General features: G+C 41.2%; 1 protein-coding gene across 3 annotated transcripts in view; it reads left to right on the forward strand.

Annotated features, from left to right (window-relative positions):
- The window catches only part of LOC120947131 (solute carrier family 22 member 15-like), a 447,489-nt gene that overhangs the window by 80,549 nt on the left and 347,933 nt on the right, over positions 1 to 19,007 (forward strand). For all 3 annotated transcript variants that reach the window (XM_040362147.1, XM_040362150.1, XM_040362149.1), the window contains 2 exons: positions 2,421 to 2,585; positions 10,614 to 10,743. In XM_040362147.1, the coding sequence (XP_040218081.1) occupies positions 2,421 to 2,585; positions 10,614 to 10,743 (295 nt within the window). The remainder of the gene's footprint in view (positions 1 to 2,420; positions 2,586 to 10,613; positions 10,744 to 19,007) is intronic.

A 19,007-nucleotide genomic window follows, 5' to 3' on the forward strand; every position in this document is an offset into this window, starting at 1 on the left:
CACATAACTTCACTTCACCTTGCATCGATTGAAAAGAGACATATAGCGTATGTTGCATTTCTTTACATACGTAAAGAGATATATAAAGGGATCTATGGCAACAGAAAGATTTAGAGGCACAAATAAATAGATGTGTTTTAGATATTTATACAAGAAAATATTGTACCACACAGACAAACAACCATTAAAATCAATGAATAGCTATGCCAAATTAATAGCAGTTACAAGGCAAACGATCACAAAGCTAGTGCATGAGTCAATAATAGTCACAATAGTGCCACAAAGTGCTCATATAAGTGTAAAAACCACAAAAAAGATCAACAACCACAACCAAAAGCTTGGATTTATCTTGGATAAACTCAATAAAGTGAAATATTGATGTTAACTAAATAAAAAAAACATAAAACAATATCCCACTGTTTTTTTATTTATTTAACCACTTCAGCCCCGGACCATTTGGCTGCCAAATAACGGGCCAGTTTTTGCGATTCGGCACTGCGTGGTTTTACTTGACAATTGCGCGGTCGTGCGACATGGCTCCCAAACAAATCTGACGCCCTTTTTTTCCCCACACATAGAGCTTTCTTTTGGTGGTATTTGATCATCTCTGCGATTTTTTTTTTTTTTTTGCGCTATAAACAAAAGAGCATAAATTAAAAACAAACAAACACTATCTTTTACTTTTTGCTATAATATCCCCAAAAAAAAAAAAAAAATTTCATCAGATTAGGCTGATATGTATTCTTCTACATATTTTTGGTAAAATGCTAGTAATGGCAGCGATCTGCTATTTTTATCGTGACTGCGACTTTATGGCGGACGCGTTTGACACATTTTTGCAACCATTGTCATTTATACAGTGATCAGTGCTATAAAAATGCACTGATTACTGTAAAAATGACACTGGCAGTGAAGGAGTTAACCACTAGGGGCAATAAAGGGGTTCAGTGTGTCCTAGGGAGTGATTCTAACTGTGAGGGGCATGGCTACGAGTGACACATCAGTGATCTCTGCTCCCGATCAGAGGAAGCAGAGATCACTGTCCTGTCACTAGGAAGAACAGGGAAATGCCGTGTTTACATTTGGCATCTCCCTGTTCTTCCTCTCCCGACCGCAGTCGCCAGCCACCCGGGAACATCGAGTTCCCGGGACCCGCAAACGCACTCACAAGGCACACGGCGAGCGCGCTCGCGCGCCCCCTGGGCGGCAAATTTAAACGGTTGTACAGGTACGCCCATTTGCCTGCCCGTGCCATTCTGCCGACGTATATTGGCATGCGGTGGTCGGGAAGCGGTTAACAATAATGTCTGTCAAGAGCACACAGCCTTTAGATCGATCTGCTCACCCGGCTGGCTTGTATGTGTGATTGTGAGAGACCCGGCTGACAGCTGGGGATCCAATTAGCTGGGCGGACTGACAGGCTATAAATATGATCCACTCCTGGCGCCCCACGTCCGATGATAAAGTCAAACAACGTAACACGTAAGATGGAGTGTGTAGGAGCTCACACATTGACACAGGAGTATCGTTCCCACAGCAGTCCGACCTTACTGGAGTGAAACCTGGGCTATCAGCCTGATCTTGTTGGAGCGGGGAGCTGTGGGGAGAACACCTGCTCCTTGGCGTCTTTGTAGAATGCAATCTTGATTTATTTATATGCGAGTACATTTTAAATTTATTATTATTGTTATTATAATAATACAGGATTTATATAGCGCCAGCAGTTTTGTGCAGCAGTTTACAAAATGAAAGCAAACATTACAGGTACATTACAATACATTTATGTGGTTTTAAAATTTATATGGAAAGCACTATGGTCTATTTGTTTTTTTTCTCTGAATGGCAACATAGTACTCTCTTCCTGAAGCTGGCTGTGACTGAAGGTTTCCTAGCTGACTGAAAGGGAATCTGCCCGTTTTGACCTCTCTGAGTACAGTATGTCCAGTTGGTTCACTGTGAACGTTTGCACATGTTTCACTGTAATGAGTTTATGCAAGCTGAATCCAGGCTTTTATGGTTGTTGACATATATGACATTTTTTTGTGTTTTTTTTTTTTTTACACTTATATGAGCACTTTGTGGCAATACTATTAATTTATGCACTAGTTATGGGATTGTTTGTGTTGTAATTGCTTATTACTCTGCATAGTTACTCTTGATTCTAACAATTGTTTGTCAACACAGTGCCATTTTTTCTTTATATTTGGGGAAAGTTTTTTTTTATCTTTCATCTGCCACTACTTTGGTGAGGGCAACCATTTTTTCTTTATTATAGATATTGATGGCTTTGGTCATTTTTTTTTCCATCATATATTTTGCATCTGTAATACTGTATTTTGTATGGTTCTTTAAAAATTTTTTTTTTTTATGTATTCTATCAGTTTGGTAATTTATGCAGCCATTATTTTCTATGTTCATAGGTCTCTTATTTGATGTCATCTTTGGTTACCTAACAGCTTTGGCTCCAAGCTATGGCCTTTTTGCTGCATCACGATTATTTGTTGGGATAATGAATGGTGGAATGGCCTTGGTGTCTTTTGTTTTAACACAAGAGTATGTAGGAAAATCATACTGGGCATTAACTGGTAAGTTCATGTAGCGTCACAATATAACGTTTTGTGCAAAGCAAAACCATGGTTTTAAAAAAGCAGGGGAGAGGAATCCCACCCACGGTCATGAGGGGTGACTGGGGGGTACTTAATGATGCACCCTAAATACAGGTGTACCATGCTACAAAAGGTGAACTTATTCTTTTAATATGTGATAAACTCACCCAAACATGTACCCGGCCTGCAGCTATTTTTGCTATATACATTAAATAATAATAATAAATGGTGAAAAAAGGAATATAAAGGCGCCCTTCTACCTTCTCACACCCCATTGCGCCAAAGAATAAACTGAAAAGAACCCTAAAGCAGCTACTTTAAATATTTTATTTACATATTTACTTTTGTTCATTCACTGAACTTAGCTCTGCTATTTTGTTCACTCAGAATTATTTAATATATACATTAAATGGTGAAACAAAAAATGATAAAAGGCACTACCTCACAAAATCTTTTATAAAGTCTAAAACAGTTCATAAACAGTAAGTGGAAACTTCACTGCTGTGAAATGTGAAGATTCTCAACAAATCAGTCTCTGTATCAAACCGAAGTTGTATATTCCTCTCTGTCTACATTCCAAAATAATAATTCATCCAAGTTCCACCCGATGTGCACAGTCCACCACCATGCAGAGGACACAGATGGTCAGATGCACTTGTTAGGAAAGGTCCAAAACCAGGTCTTTCACTCCTACATGCAGATTATTTACCCTTTCCAAAGGATATCCCTGAGCATTTAATCATATAGAAATGAGGGAAGACACATCCATAGTGTAACCCAATATTTATTAAAAATCAATTAAAAACACATTATACACCAAGGACCATGTATAGTGGCATAAATAACCTATCCACTAGACCACTCAGTTCTGCTAGCTCCATTCCCTCTGTCTGTATCCCAGCACTGGGCAAGAGATGCCAAGAGAGACGCTGGCAGGATATTTACTTGCTACCATTAACTTTTTTCAGCCTATTTCATGGCAAATTTGAATTTTCTTGGAAAACATGAATGGTTACCAATACATTTGGCTGTGAGTACTCTTTAGGTTTCCTATTTGTTATGGTTCCTATTAGTGTTATACATTTGGGAATCGCAATTAAATTCATGTTTATTTTTCTTTTAGTATTTTCTGCATGTGCTATTCTTGCTTGCTGTAGTTGTTTTTAACTATTAACGGTTACAAGATGTATATATTTTCTGTAACTTTGTCTCTCAATCACTTTATTTACTATTCTTTTTTAAAACTTTGTTTATTAGTTTTCTGCAATTACAATCATTAAAAGGCACAGTAATTGTAACCGCATCAGCATAAAATGACACAGAATTCAACAATCACTTATCAAACTTATCCCCCCCCCCCCCCCCCCGAGAGTAAGTACCCTAGTCCCTCAACGGAGGGACAAGTTCAACATTTGCTCCAGGGAAACTCAAGTGGACCACACTGGGCCCCTTATCATTGATACATAACGAAAAGTGGAAATACCTATTAGATACAGAACCCTTCACTCAACACACTCACACACACCCACATTCTTTACTATTCTAATTAGTTATGGATGTGTTATAACCAGGCAAGAAAACTGACATTTAACTTTTAATCATGCTATTTATTTGAATTAACTATTTTCCTCTTTGCATTAACCTTTTCAAAAGCTTACATGTTTTGAATATTGTCTCTTTATTGGTAGCTTAATGTTTGATACTCTTCATATTATTTAGTGAATATTTAAATTTGGTTCTTGATTAGCGTCATTATGTTTATTTTATTTCATTTATAACAACTGTTGTATCTCTTGTGTAAGTCAAGAGTTGCGTGTTTATAGAGCAGATAGACATGCCTTTGCTTCACTTTGAGACAGACTTCTTACTTTCCTTGACTTCCATTGACTTCAAAACTAAGCTCCACCAACTGCCATATCCCTGTCCAATAATAATGTCTTGACTGGGCTACTAAGGCACTTCGCTCTCAATAAATTATTCATTGAAAAGTTTCTGGGCTTAGGCATGAGGTCAGAGCCAAAAACCCTGAAATTAAATCAGAGATGCTTTTCTCTCTAAACATTTGTATAGCAGGCAGTTTGTGATGTTTACCCTTGGCAAAAATTCTACTCTTGAAAGAAAAAAAAAACAATTCTAACACAAAAGGTAATGTTTACAGCTTTATCTGCTCCTACTCTTCCCCTTCCCAACCAACAGTTCATATTCCTCATTGTGGCGCTTGTCCCTTTCTTCCTATTCTCTCTATCTTGACACATTATCAAACAAAGGGCAGTTGATTGTGTTTTGATTTGTGGAAGGAAAGTATACTAGCAAACTAGCAGATTAGTAATGTAATGTGTTTGTTTTGGATAGCCTGTTTCTTAATAATTAGGCTTAATTTTCCATGGACGCTTTAAAAAACGGGCTGTAAAGCTAGTACAGACGCAGTGTTTTTAACGCGATTTTTTCCACGTTTTGCATTGAATTCAATGCACGTTTTGCCGCGCTAGTTTTCAGCCGCGTTTTTCTGTTTTCTATTCAAAATCAATGATTCCCTATCGGAGCCCATTGATTTGAATAGAGATCGCACCAGAAGTCGGATCAAGATGATCCAACTTGCGGTGCGACTGGTGTGCAGAGAATCTTGAAGGGGAACCCTGCGCAGATTAAAAAATTTTTTGCGTGAGGTTCCCCCCCAGGATGATACCAGACCCTTTGGTCTGGTATGCCAGACCCTTCGGTCTGGTATGGATTTTAAGGTGAACACCTACGCCGAAAAAAGGCGTGGGGGTTCCCCCAAAATCCATACCAGCCCTTATACGAACATGCTGCCCGGTCAGGAATATGTGGGTGGGGACGAGTGATCTCTTTCCGACAACCCTGGCCGTTGGTTGTCGGGGTCTGCAGGCAGGGGGCTTATCGGAATCTGGGAGCCCCCTTTAATAAGGGGGCCCCCAGATCCCGGCCCCCCACCCTACGTGAATGAGTATGGGGTACATCGTACTCCTAACTATTTACCGGGAGGAAAAGTGTCAATAATACACGACACCACCTGGGACTGTAACGTCATAAGAGGCCTATATAAATCATCATGCACCGCACACCCGGCATTACAGCGGGAGGGAGCGTCGTGGCAACATTGGAAGAAGAAGGCACAAGGCGACGAGGAAGACCGGAGCGGGCTGGCAGCTGCTAGTAAAAGAGCTGCAAGAAGATAGCAGCGGCCAGCCCCGATGAAGGAACCGGAGAGCGGAAGAAGAACCGGGGAGAGCAGAGAAGACCCCGAAGGCAGAAGACCCCCGAAGCTGGCTAATAAGTTATTTAAAAAACCTGTGTTTTGTTTTTATTTTATTGACACTTTTCCTCCCGGTGAATGGGTAGGGGTACGATGTACCCCATACTTATTCACGTAGGGAACCATTGATTTTGAATAGAGAAAGAAATGCAGGACGAGGCTTAACACAGCGTTAAGCCTCGTTAAATCACTTTTGCCGGCCTCTGACATCTTTACAGCTCTAACGCTGAAGCTTCAGAACGCACTGGTCCTGTTTTTTGTTTTTTTTTGCATTTTAAAAACGCTCAGCCATCTACAGCTCAAAAACGTCATGGTGGGCATGAAACCATAGACTAACATGGAGAGTCGTTTTAAGCTGCAAAAAACACTCAGAAAAGTGGCTGTAAAAACGTCAGTGGAAATGAAGCCTTAAAGTTGACATACATCATGATCACTATGATGTCTACCTTTGTGAAAAGTTAAAGAATGTCTAAACCTTAAAATACAATTTTTAAACTTAATATAGTTTCTTTTTTTTTGAATCGGCACAAAGGACAGTAACTTGAATTGACCCTTGTGTTTTTTTGGTGAAATCTTTATTCCTAACCACTTGTTTACTGGGCACATATACCCCTTTCCTGCCCAGGCGAAATTTCAGCTTTCGGCACTGCGTCGATTTAACTGACAATTGCGCGGTCGTGCGACGTGGCTCCCAAACAAAATTGACGTCTTTTTTTCCCCCACAAATAGAGTTTTCTTTTGGTGGTAATTGATCATCTCTGCCATTTTTTTTTTGCGCTATCAACAGAAAAAGAGCGACAATTTAAAATAAAAACTATTTTTTTCTCAGTTTAGGCCGATTCTACATATTTTTAGTAAAAAAAACCCGCAATAAGCGTATAGTGATTGGTTTGCGCAAAATTTATAGCGCCTACAAAATAGGGGACAGAATTATGATTTTTTATTATTATTAGTAATGGCGGCGATCTGCGATTTATTTTTTATTACTGTATAAATGTGACTGGCAGGGAAGGGGTTAACCACTAGGGGGTGGGGAAGGGGTTAAATGTGTTCCCTAGGAGTGATTCTAACTGTGGGGGGAGGTGACTGACTGGGTGGAGTTGACCAATCTGTGTCCCTATGTACAAGGGACACAGCATCGGTCTCCTCTCCCTGACAGGACATGGATCTCTGTGTTTACACACAGAGATCCACGTCCTTGTCTGTGTAATGGCCGATCGCGGGTACCCGGCGGACATCGCGGCTGCCAGGCACATGCATCGGTACCTCAGGGATGCGGCGGGTGCGTGCCGCTGGTGGCGCTCGCACGCCCCCCAGTGGCAGGAGGAGCCGAGGACATCAATAGACGTCCTCCCTGCATTGTAGAGCCACCTTGTGACCGTCAATTTACAATGGCCGGGGGTCCAAGCGTGTAAAGAAACTAAAGCATCACACTGGAAAACCTCCTATTTTTGAGGCAAAGTAAAGTTATTTTTGTTCTCCAAGAACTCTAAGTCCAAGTTTAAAACTTTGGACTCCTAGAACCTTCCAAACCTGTGAGGAAGACATCCACAGTATGAGTTGATACCCACTGCTCGAAGTAAATCATAGAGGTAGTATCCAGGGGCTACAAGCTGAAGATACACTCTATGCACCTGTCTAGATTTATGTTGTTACATTTTCCAACATCTCTGCATTGTCTAATAGACCTCTGTACTACCTTGACTAAACTCCTATCTTAGGATGTTATTGCCAGGTTTCTACTTCTACACCCCATTCTGTATCTAAGCATTCTTCATTCACATGTACACATTCTGCATGGAATCTACCAGGTTTGTTGTACATTTCCTGTGGATGTGGGGATTGTCTCTCCTTGGTGGACATCAAGGATGCTTACTTGCATGTCCTCATTTTTCCAGCGCATCAATGCTACCTGCGTTTTGCTGTGGGCATGCAACACTGGTTACTATGCACAGCTGCACCAGATTCTGTGTGCACCAGTTTTAGTAAATCTCCCACTTTTTTATCCCTTCCCTTTTGGTTTTTCCACTACATCCGTATTCACCAAGATGCTAGTCACTGTGTTTTCTCAGCTGTTTTTACAGGGCACACCCATTTTGGGATATTTGGATGAGCTTTTCCTGAGAGAACCGTCAGCTCTGACTTTGTTGGCCAATGTCCAAAAGAGACTCTAGAGAGCTTTCAAAAGTTAGTGTAATGCTGGAACTCCTTATGACTTAGAGCATCTTGATCTTTTAGATGCAGCTCAGTCCAGAATTTCCTTCCACAAGACAAACAACTGACCTTGCAGAGAGATGATATGCACACCACTTGTTGCTCTTAACCACTTAAGACCCGGACCAAAATGCAGCTAAAGGACCTTGCCCTTTTTTGCGAACTGACAATTGCACGGTCGTGCAAAGTGGCTCCCAAACAAAATTGGCGTCCTTTTTCCCCCCACAAATAGAGCTTTTTTTTGGTGGTATTTTATCACCTCTGCAGTTTTTATTTTTTGCGCTATAAACAAAAATAGAGCGAAAATTTTTAAAAAAAATGCAATATTTTTTACTTTTTGCTATAATAAATATCTCCCAAAAATATATATTAAAAAAATGTTTTTCTTCAGTTTAGGCCAATACGTATTCTTCTACCTATTTTTGGTAAAAAAAATCGCAATAAGCGTTTATCAGTTGGTTTGCGCAAAATGTATAGCGTTTACAAAATAGGGGGTACTTTTATTGCATTTTTATAATTTTTTTTTTTTTTTACTACTAATGGCGGCGATCAGCGTTTTTTTTTTCGTGACTGCGACATTATGGCGGACACTTCGGACAATTTTTACACATTTTTGGGACCATTGTCATTTTCACAGCAAAAAATGCATTTAAAATGCATTGTTTATTGTGAAAATGACAGTTGCAGTTTGGGAGTTAACCACAGGGGGGCGCTGATGGGGTTATGTGTTCCCTGAAGTGTGTTTACAACTGTAGGGGGGTGTGGCTGTAGGTGTGACGTCATCGATTGTGTCCCCCTATAAAAGGGATGACACGATCGATGACAGCGCCACAGTGAAGAACGGGGAAGCCGTGTTTACACATGGCTCTCCCCGTTCTTCAGCTCTGGGGACCAATCGCGGGACTCCAGCGGCGATCGGGTCCGCGAGACTCCAGCGGCGATCGGGTCCGCGAGTCCCATGGTCACGGTGCTTCGGACCGGGTCGCGGGAGCACGCCTGCGACCCCACGGCTGGGCTTAAAGAGCAACGTACCTATACGTTGATGTGCCCAGCCGTGCCATTCTGCTGACGTATATCGGCGTGAAGGAGTCCTTAAGTGGTTAAAAAATCGTATTTTTTATTCAAAAACCACAGTGTACAAACGCAGTTGATGCGTTTGAGCCTATGAGGCCTTCGTCATAACTGACACGAACAACTGACCTTACTTTCCTAAGTTCAGACTTTACAGATCAGGATTTGTCCAGCCCTCCAAATCCGCATTAGGGTTCTGGGCTTGGGGGTAGCCTTCCTTTGAATCAGCCCCTTAAATCCATTTCTGTTCCGGTCTGTCCTAAACTGGAGATTATCAGCGGGACCAGACCTTCTCCAATCTGGATTGCATTGACATTTGGCCCTGAGCAATCTCAAATGTCAGATCTTTTTTCATTCATCAGCCTCTCTTGTTCAAAAATTGCCAAGTGGCTTAGGCAGCTCATCATTCACGTTTTATGGGCTTAACAACAAGGATATGTCCTTTCCTGTCAAGGCACACTTCACAGGATCCGTAAGCCATTTTTTGGTCTTTTGAACATCAGGCATCTATTTCCCAGATATGCAAGGCTGTCCACTTGGTCTTTTGTTCACAAGTTGTATCAGGTGGTCAGGCCTCAGCTGATGCAGAATTTAGACATTAGGTCCTTCACCCAGCTCTTTAAGCTGCAAGTAGCCCCAATTTATACTGTTGTTGTTGGCATATTGACATTGTTTTGCTGTATTGCCTGAATGTATCAATGTTACCTTTTGTGTCCCTTAATGAGAATCTGAGAAAACAGAATTTTTAACTTGGCAGGGATACAAGGGATACAAGTCCCACACCTTTTTATTTTGACCATGCCTAGTACTGTTTATGCATAAAACTGAAGCATGATGGGAGTAGGAGGGGTTATTCTGGCTAACAGTGTTGCAGGTTGCTTAACAGCACCTGTAGGCAACATTATAACCCAAGCATTTCAGAACTATGTCTATCCTGTGTCCCTTAATGAACTCCAATAGAAGGCTTAATAGTAAATAGTATTAATAATAATCCTGTTTTATTTAGCATTGGGTATAGTGGAAAAGGGTAAGAGGTCTTTAGGAAGATTTGCCCTTGTGTATGGACCCAGAAACATAAGCAGAAGTGAGGGAATGTCCCACCAATACAGATATATACTCTTTTGAAGGTTTCTCGCAACACCTTGTCCTGTGAGAGATTTCAAAATTTAGATTTCTATTTACCTTCTGTCTCTGTGAAAATGGTCATCTGCTCTAGTATAAAGGCTAATGTATAGTGGGGAAATGTGACAGACATTCTAACCCTTCCATGTTCTGTTCAAAACTAGAAAACATATGTTGTAATTCCACTCACATAATTTTAGGTTTTGAGTGGAATACATTTTTTGTTTGAGAGGATTCAAGGTAGTGGAATGTGAATTATTGGCATATAATGCAATGTTATGGAGAGTATTTATAGTATGTTTCACAGTTGTGTTTTTCTTTTCTAGGTTCCTTAACTAATCTCACTTTTGCTGTTGGCATAGCTATTTATGCCTTGTTGGGCTATTACATTCGAGACTGGAGAACACTTGCATTTGTGGCCAACACTCCAGGTGTTTTCTTTTTCCTCCTTTCTTTGTAAGTTACATTATTTAATGATTTAATTTTACATAATTTATAGCTTTGACAAGAGTTTTATATCCATCAAGTTTGATCTCTGATGGCTCTAAATCAGCTGTTTCCAATTTTGCTAAACAGAAGAAAAAAATATTTTCAAGCAGTCTGATTAATTACTGGAATGAACATTTTGTTTTGTTTGCTTTTAGAGCAGGGGTGTCAAACTCAATTTCATTGTTGGCCGCATCAGCATTATGATTGTATCATACAGATACAGTTGTATCTGTAAGATTAGATCACCAGCGCATCCCCCTTACATTAGATGTCAAGAGCCACCCCACCATCAGAAGTTGAATCCCCCACCCTCCCTTACATCACAGTGCACCCCCCTTTCCTTATGCTGCGGCTGGGAAGAAGATGGATGCATTGCTTAAAAGCAGAAAGTAAGGGTCTGGAGGAGGGCTGGAGCTCTCCTGCATCTGCAGGAGAGGTGCGAGGGCCACATGAAATGGCCTGGAGGGCCGTATTCGGCCTGCGGGCCTTGTGTTTGACACCTGTGTTTTAGAGTCTATACATTTAGATATTATTGTAAGAAAATGCCATTATTGGTTTTGCATAGCTTATGGCTGTACTCAACTTCCTTGCTGTAGTGCTCTTCAAAACACATACCTTCACAGCAAACCCAGTGTTTTCCTGCTGTGATCCACTGTTCAAGTGCCATAGAGTGGGTCCTGCGCTCCACCTTTGGTCATTTTCAGCAGGTTGCCTCTTCTGGCTCCTCCAGCAATTATGCAGATGTGCTTGACCTCCCCCGACCTCCGATTGCCTACTGGAGTGCCTCCCCCTTTGTGTGCCCATCTCACGGCCTCCTGGGAGATGTAATGGAGTAGCTGGACTTGGTACACGTCATTCAGACCAAGTCTGGAATGACGTTAGAGGGTGGGGTTGAAAATTACCTACAATTCTGCTTGATGAGGGCATGGAGTGTTAAAGTGGAACTAACTTATTTTTGGGAGGTTAATGCCGCTCTAAAGATACCCTGTCCCTTGTCCATTTAGGTCATAGTTACCGTGCCTTTGCAATGGGGCCTCACCTTGACTTGCTGATAGTCATTGCCTCTGTCACAGCTGACACTAAAACCCCTGGTGTTGAATCTGTGGGATGGCAGTGTCACTCCCTCTGCCATGTAACAGTGCTTTGGCATAGCGATTGGCTGCTCGATTCACATAGAAGATCACACGTTCCTTCATAGCCAGGAGCACCAGTATTGTCACCAGAAACATTGGAAGAGTGCTGGCAAGATGAATATCAATGGGTCAGGGGGCTTATATATAATATTGTTGACTAGAAGGAAAAAAAATAATCAGCAGGGAAATAAGGAGTTAATTCGGACTAATAGGTTTAAACTAAAAGTTAATAAAAGTTTTATAGCAGATTTTAATATTTTTTTTTGTTTTTACTTAAAGGGGTTGTAAAGGTAAAAAATGTTTTCCCTAAATAGCTTCCTTTACCTTAGTGCAGTCCTCCTTCACTTACCTCATCCTTCGATTTTGCTTTTAAATGTCCTTATTTCTTCTGAGAAATCCTCACTTCCTGTTCTTCTGTCTGTAACTAAACACAGTAATGCAACACTTTCTCCCTGGTGTGGAGAAAGCCTCTTGAGGGGGCGAGCAGGAGGGTCAGGACGCTATCTACTTTGCAGATAGAGAAAGAAGCTGTGTGTTAGTGGGCATCCTGACACTCCTGCTCGCCCCCTCCCACCTCAAGAGGCTTTCTCCACACCAGGGAGAAAGTGTTGCATTACTGTGTGGAGTTACAGACAGAAGAACAGGAAGTGAGGATTTCTTATAAGAAATAAGGACATTTAAAAGCATAATTGAAGGATGAGGTAAGTGAAGGAGGACTGCACTAAGTAAAAGGAAGCTATTTAGGGGGAAAAAAATACCTTTACAACCCATTTATGGCTGAATTTCAGTTAAAAACTGTAACTTGAGTTAACCAACACTAAAAGAATTACGGGTGTTCAAGGATGGCCTCTCAGTATAACATTTTCACAAATTACATATATAGTATAAAAAATTAAAATTTTTATTACAAAACATTACATATTATACAAACGGTAGGGACAGAAATCCCACAAAACCTCATATAAAACAATTAAGGCAATAGTCAGGAAAATGGAGGTATTTCCTACAAGTTTCTTTGTCACAATCCATTTCCCCAGGGCTACAAATCTCTTCATCTGACCAAATGCTGACAATTTAAATTGGGTGAGTTTGTCAAGTCAGTCTGGGTTATGGGGAGACAAAAATGGAGCCAGAGGCAGGAATAATACCCAACAAGGATGAAACAAACAAGGAGAGTAGGAGAGCATATCCAACGACCTTCTGTGGTCCAAACATGGGGATATAACAGATAAATGTTAATAGCTGCAACATATATTCCAAATGCGGTCTGGCAGTGTTGAGCATCAATCCATTCAGAGCACTATCGTCAATGATTAAAATATAATGGCACCAGTTGTGCTGTCTCCACAGTGAGATTTCTCCTAGATGCCTACTGGGTAAATCATGCCGACGGTCCCCTTGCCTCCCGAGGACCCTGCTCCCATCTGGATGTGAATTTTAAATGGTTTGTCTGTTTTGCTGAACAGAAGGAAGTTGAAAAATAACATATACTGGCTGAATCACCAGGTGAAAATAACGGGGAAAAGCCTAAAAAAGAGAACCAATGAAGCCACCACATTTAAGAATTTATAAAATGCAATATACTTTATTCTTGCTTTTGGATTTATATATGATTTAAGCATTGCTCATATTAAACCTGCTATTTCAGTACTCATTTAAATATTGTAACATCCAAACAAAGAGGCACTCTTGCAGAAAATGAAACATTTGTATAAATAATTGTACACAGGAAACAGCAATAACTGCCAAGTTAGCTGACAGCTGCTTCATGCATTTTTTTTGTTATGCTGCAACTGTTTTCCCTTTTTTTGTTTTGTTTTTATGGAAATTGGAGTTGTATGTATACAGAAACAGTAAAGATGGAACAAAATATTTCATCTGTTTGACATTTTGTTTATTTATGTTTGAGAACATAGTCATTTTTCAGGTTTTTTTTTCCTTGATGTGGTAGAACGTTTCCTCTGATCTGGGTTCATTTAAATCAAGTGTATTCATTGATCCCTAAGGCAAGAGACTTTGTTGTCTTGTCTTATCTGGCTGGTAATGTTAAGCTGCCATTTTTGACTGGAGAATGCAAGCTTTTCTGCCACCTTCACACTTGACTGTCAACACCTTGGTTCACCTTCTCTCTACAGAACAAATCCTGGCTTATTCATTCAACGGTGTATGAAAGCAAAGCCATGGTGCAGTAAGCAGAAAGTAAGCACTAGACTTTCTTCTGCTCTCATCAAACCAGTGAAAGGTAAATTATGATTGGTTGCTTATTGGCCCCTTCTTTGTTTTTTTTGTTTTATTGAAAAAGTCTAAATAATGTTTCTGTTAAATAGACATGTAGTGTTATGAAACATTGGTCACACAGCAAGCTTGTTTCCACATGGCTTAGTATGTGATTCCTTCTCTAGAAAACGGCTTAAAGATTATAGTTTAGGGGCATTTTAATGTTCTGTTTAGTAAAACGAAATATTAGCTGTATGTTCCACACAGCTTTACATTCCAATTTGTCTTTGTTTTTAGGCGCTTAAAGAGGTTGTAACTCCAAAAAAAAGAAAAGAAAAAAAAGGGCCTGTTCTCTTAAAGCATGTTAAACCTCATAGTGCTTGTGCGCTGACATTTGTCCCATTCTATGTTGTAATATACCTGGTTGATCTAGTCTGTTCCTGTGTTCCCCTTAGTGTGCTGACCATTGTAATCGTGGCCGCTGATCAATGATACCGTTGTCACTTGACGTGCCTCTGTCATCCCACTGCTCTCCCTCCCTGTCACTTCCTAGTGTGTGAGCTGATAAAAAAAAAAACCACCCCTCCCCTCCTGCCGCTATCCCATGTGTCAGTAAAGTTAGTGTGAGGAGTACAAAGACGAGTGTGTCTTGCCTACAGTCAAGCAAGGTGGTGGGAGTGTCATGGTCTGGGGCTGCATGAGTGCTGCGGCTCTGGGGAGCTGCTGTTCATTGAGGGATTTCCCTTTCTTTGGTGTGGCAACTCTAGTGCTTTGTGATTGGCCCATTGCTGTCACATGGGGCACGGAGAGTGTCTTAACCCTGTGTAAGCTTTAACGTGAATCAGAAAAGGGCTTGATTTTCTTGTCCATAGTGGCTAATTGAAACATTGAAGCAATTAAGGGAAGGTTGCATATACAGTATACTGTTTGAGAGGGGAGTAATAAAACATGCCTGTTGCTTTGCCCTGCATATAGAAATAACATGTTAGCTGTAAAGCTGAGCTCTGGACACATCAGCATTAATTTAAATTTATTTTGCAATAGAAATCCACTTTGTGTGCACCAAATGCCTTTGCAAACCCGGATATTACCTCGTAGAAGCAGCAGTGATTGAAAACAGGGCTGTGATGGGATCTGGCAAGCCCACAGTGAGCATCCTTTATCATAGGAAACTTGGGCACAAGGAAAAGTGAAGTGAAGTTGTTTGATGCCAAATTACTGCACAGATCTGGATGAAATAGACCGATTTGTTAATCCAGATTTCAGCCATATTAGCTGATGAATTTATCAGTATGTTTTTTGTGGTAACAAATTGGATTACCCAGCAGGAAACCTGCTCAAGTTCTGGCTCATGTTGGGTTTAAAATTCAGGACCTCAAGCAACTAGGCCACAGCATGAGCTAAAAGTGTAGGTCTGGTCTAATCTTAAACCTGCCCCCACCCACATTATAAGTTGTGTACTATATAGCCTGTACAGGAAAGTAGGGATGAAACAACTACCGTATTTATGGGCGTATAACAAGCACCCCAAGCTTAGAAGGGAAGTTTAAGGAAAAAAAACTTACATTTTAAATGCCCATCAATGCAGCCTTCTCAGTGTCCATCTGCTGTCTTGCCCAGCATCCATCAGCAGCCTTGCCCAGCATCCATCAGCAGCCTTGCCCAGCATCCATCAGCAGCCTTGCCCAGCATCCATCAGCAGCCTTGCCCAGCATCCATCAGCAGCCTTGCCCAGCATCCATCTGCAGCCTTGCACAAATGGATGAGTCCATCCAGCCTTATAATTGTCCATCTGCACCTTTCCCAAAATTGCAGCATTATGTATTTTTAAATTTAACGCCTCAGCCGAGCTATACAGAGCCGTATTTCCTGTGTATTCGGCTTCTCTCGGCGGGACAGTGCGTGACTGCGAGCGTAGCCAAGCCTAACCGAGTACACAGTACGATCGGCTCGGCTCCGTCTATGTCGGCGGCGCTCAGAAACAGCTGTACGATCGGCTCAGCTCTGTTTATGTCGGCGGCACTCAGAAAAAGCGGGGATCGGCGTATAACACGCACCCACGATTTCCCCACGATTTTAAGGGGGAAAAAGTGCGTGTTATGCGCCGATAAATACGGTAATCGATTAATCGACAACTAATCGATTATGAAATTAATCTATTACAATTTTCATAATCGACTAATCGGCCAGTAACATAATGGGGTTAAAAAAAGGAAAAATTAGCCCTTTTATATTACAAAAAAGCAAATTGCTACTGTAAATATTCCTTTCACTGTCCCACATTAAAAAAATTAACCCCTAAGGCCACGTACACATGGTCGGACAAAACCGATAAGAATGGACCCGAGGTTCAGTTTCATCGGTCCAAACCGACCATGTGTATAGCCCATCGATCTGTTGTCCTTCAGTCCAAAATGTTAAAACATGCTTTAAAATCGAACCGATGGACCGCTGACCGATCGGGCCAAACCGATGGTTAGTACACAAAAGCATCTGTTCAAAACCCGCGCATGCTCAGAATCAAGTCGACGCATGCTTGGAAGCATTAAACTTTGTTTTTTTCAGCACGTCGTGTGTTTTACGTCACTGTGTTCTCCCCTGATCGGATTTTGAACTGATGGTGTGTACGCCCATCAGACTATCAGGCCACTTCAGCGGTGAACCGATGAAAACGGTCCGTCGGACCATTCTCATTGGATGGACCGGTCGTGTGTACAAGGCCTAACAGTAGCGATTATTTGCTCTTTTTGTACTTATTTTTGTTTTTTTTTAACCACATTATATTACTAAACATCTCGGCTGGGTTCACACCTCTGTTTTTTGCAGAAACACACTACAGTTCATTTACATGGTTTACATCCATGATTTTTTTTCAGCTGCTGCATATTTGGAAATGCAAAACGGTGCTATTTTCTTTTTTTTGGTTCAATATACTTCAATGGAGAAGCTGCAGAAAAGCATGTAATGTGTTTTTGCGGCAATTTGTGTTTTGTAATCTGCCCAACAACAAATTGGCCCAAAAAAAATTAATTCTTTTTTTTTTTTTTAAGGCTATTATCCGATTAATCAAAACAATAATCGGCCAACTAATCGATTATGAAAATAATCCTTAGTTGCAGCCCTACAGGAAAGATGTGTATAATTACCCGGGTGCTCCGGTCTGGTCCCATGATTGTCTCCCAGCAACGGTTTCAGGGGAGATGAGGGACAGCCGACAACAATGCTCCATAGTAAGTCTATGGGTGACGTCACCGCCCAGGCATTCCATCTGTTGTCGTCAATCTATCCTCCCGCCCCCCCCCTAAAGGCAGTGCTGGGAGCCGGTCATGTATCCAGACCAGTGCATCCAGGGAATAGGTAAGTATACACATCTTTACAGCAGGGGGGTCCAAACTTTTGACCTTTCTGGACACATTTGCAGAAGAGGATGTGTCTTGAACCACACATAAAATACTTTAACAACAATCAAGCAGAAAAAGTCAGGGCAGATCACAAGTTAACGATCACTGATATAGATAATGTATCTGAGTAATGACACTTCAGTTCTTTTGTAATTTTTATTATAAAATTAAAAGAGGGCACCATAAAACTAGTGCAATAATTGACACTGCTATTGATAAACTAACACATCAATATCTGGCTAAATGAATGTAGTAGCAATTCTAAATGAATGCAGTGCTCATCAAGTTAGAGGTCGATGACATTTTTAAAAAATCGTCATCGGTCGATCATTATCCAAATTAGGCTGATTTTTTTAACACTGACTGCACCCTGCCCATTTTCCTCCTCCCTTCTACACACACTGTTGGCAGAGCAGTGCGGCAGTGTGTTAAACTGACATGTAAATAAATGAAGAGAGAGAGGAGCTGTCAAAATTGAGCGTTGATGTCTGGGGGTGGGCGAGACCCAGCAGCTATCAAACACCAGCCGATAGGATCTGGATGGGTCGATACATGTATGTGGCCCCGCCCCCTTCTTAAACAGCCAAATCATTGGCTGGTGTTTGAAAGCTTGTGTGTCCCACCCACCCCCGACATCGCTGAATTTGACAGCTCCTCTCTCTCTCCCTCTCTGCATTCAGTTACATGTCAGTTTCACACAACTGAGTGAACAAAAAGAGTATAGAAAAGTAATGTTATGCTTAAACAAGGAGATGAGATGCATAACATTCTTGTTCTCGTCTCTGAAAATCAAGACCCCCCATATCCTTTTCCTGAATAAACCAACACATTGATAATGTACAGTACATGTGTAGTAAGAACTGCAGAGTTATTTGAAAGTCTTGTTAAAGCGGAATTAAACCCATCGATTTGCCAGTTTCAAAAAACATTACATTTCCGGCACGTGGTGGGAATGCAAGTGTCCCGTTGGTTGTGCTATCAACCAAACTGCCAAACCAGCCAATGGCTGGTGTCATAACTGATCACATGTGAAACACCATGGCAGTTGAAAGTCAAACAGAGGTTTACTTCCACTTTAAGTCCTCCATGGTTTGCTAGTTTGCTGAAGAGTGGAGGAGCCTGGCACAGCTGCGTTCTTTATAAAGAAGGTAAAAAAGACAGTGGGTGTGGGGGAAAGATCCCCGGCTCGCTCGTCCCAAAGAAGAGAGCGATAGGCTGCAGGAGTGGGAACATGTTAGATGTTCCCCCCTAAAAACAGGTGGAACATGTAACATGTTTCCAAAATTGTAATTATGCTTTAATGCCAAAGTGCTTGACATGCCTAAACACGTTGGTGGACATAACGTCCAGTTCTCCGTGAGGCCTAAGCAGTGTATGATAACTTAATGAAAAGGTCTTATTGAAATTGTGACAATGTTTTTGTCTGGTTTTGGTAATCCAATCACTCTCTGAATCGCTTACATTCAATCCGAGTTTATAG

This window comes from Rana temporaria, chromosome 8 (assembly GCF_905171775.1).
Source record: "Rana temporaria chromosome 8, aRanTem1.1, whole genome shotgun sequence".
Classification (NCBI taxonomy): domain Eukaryota; kingdom Metazoa; phylum Chordata; class Amphibia; order Anura; family Ranidae; genus Rana; species Rana temporaria.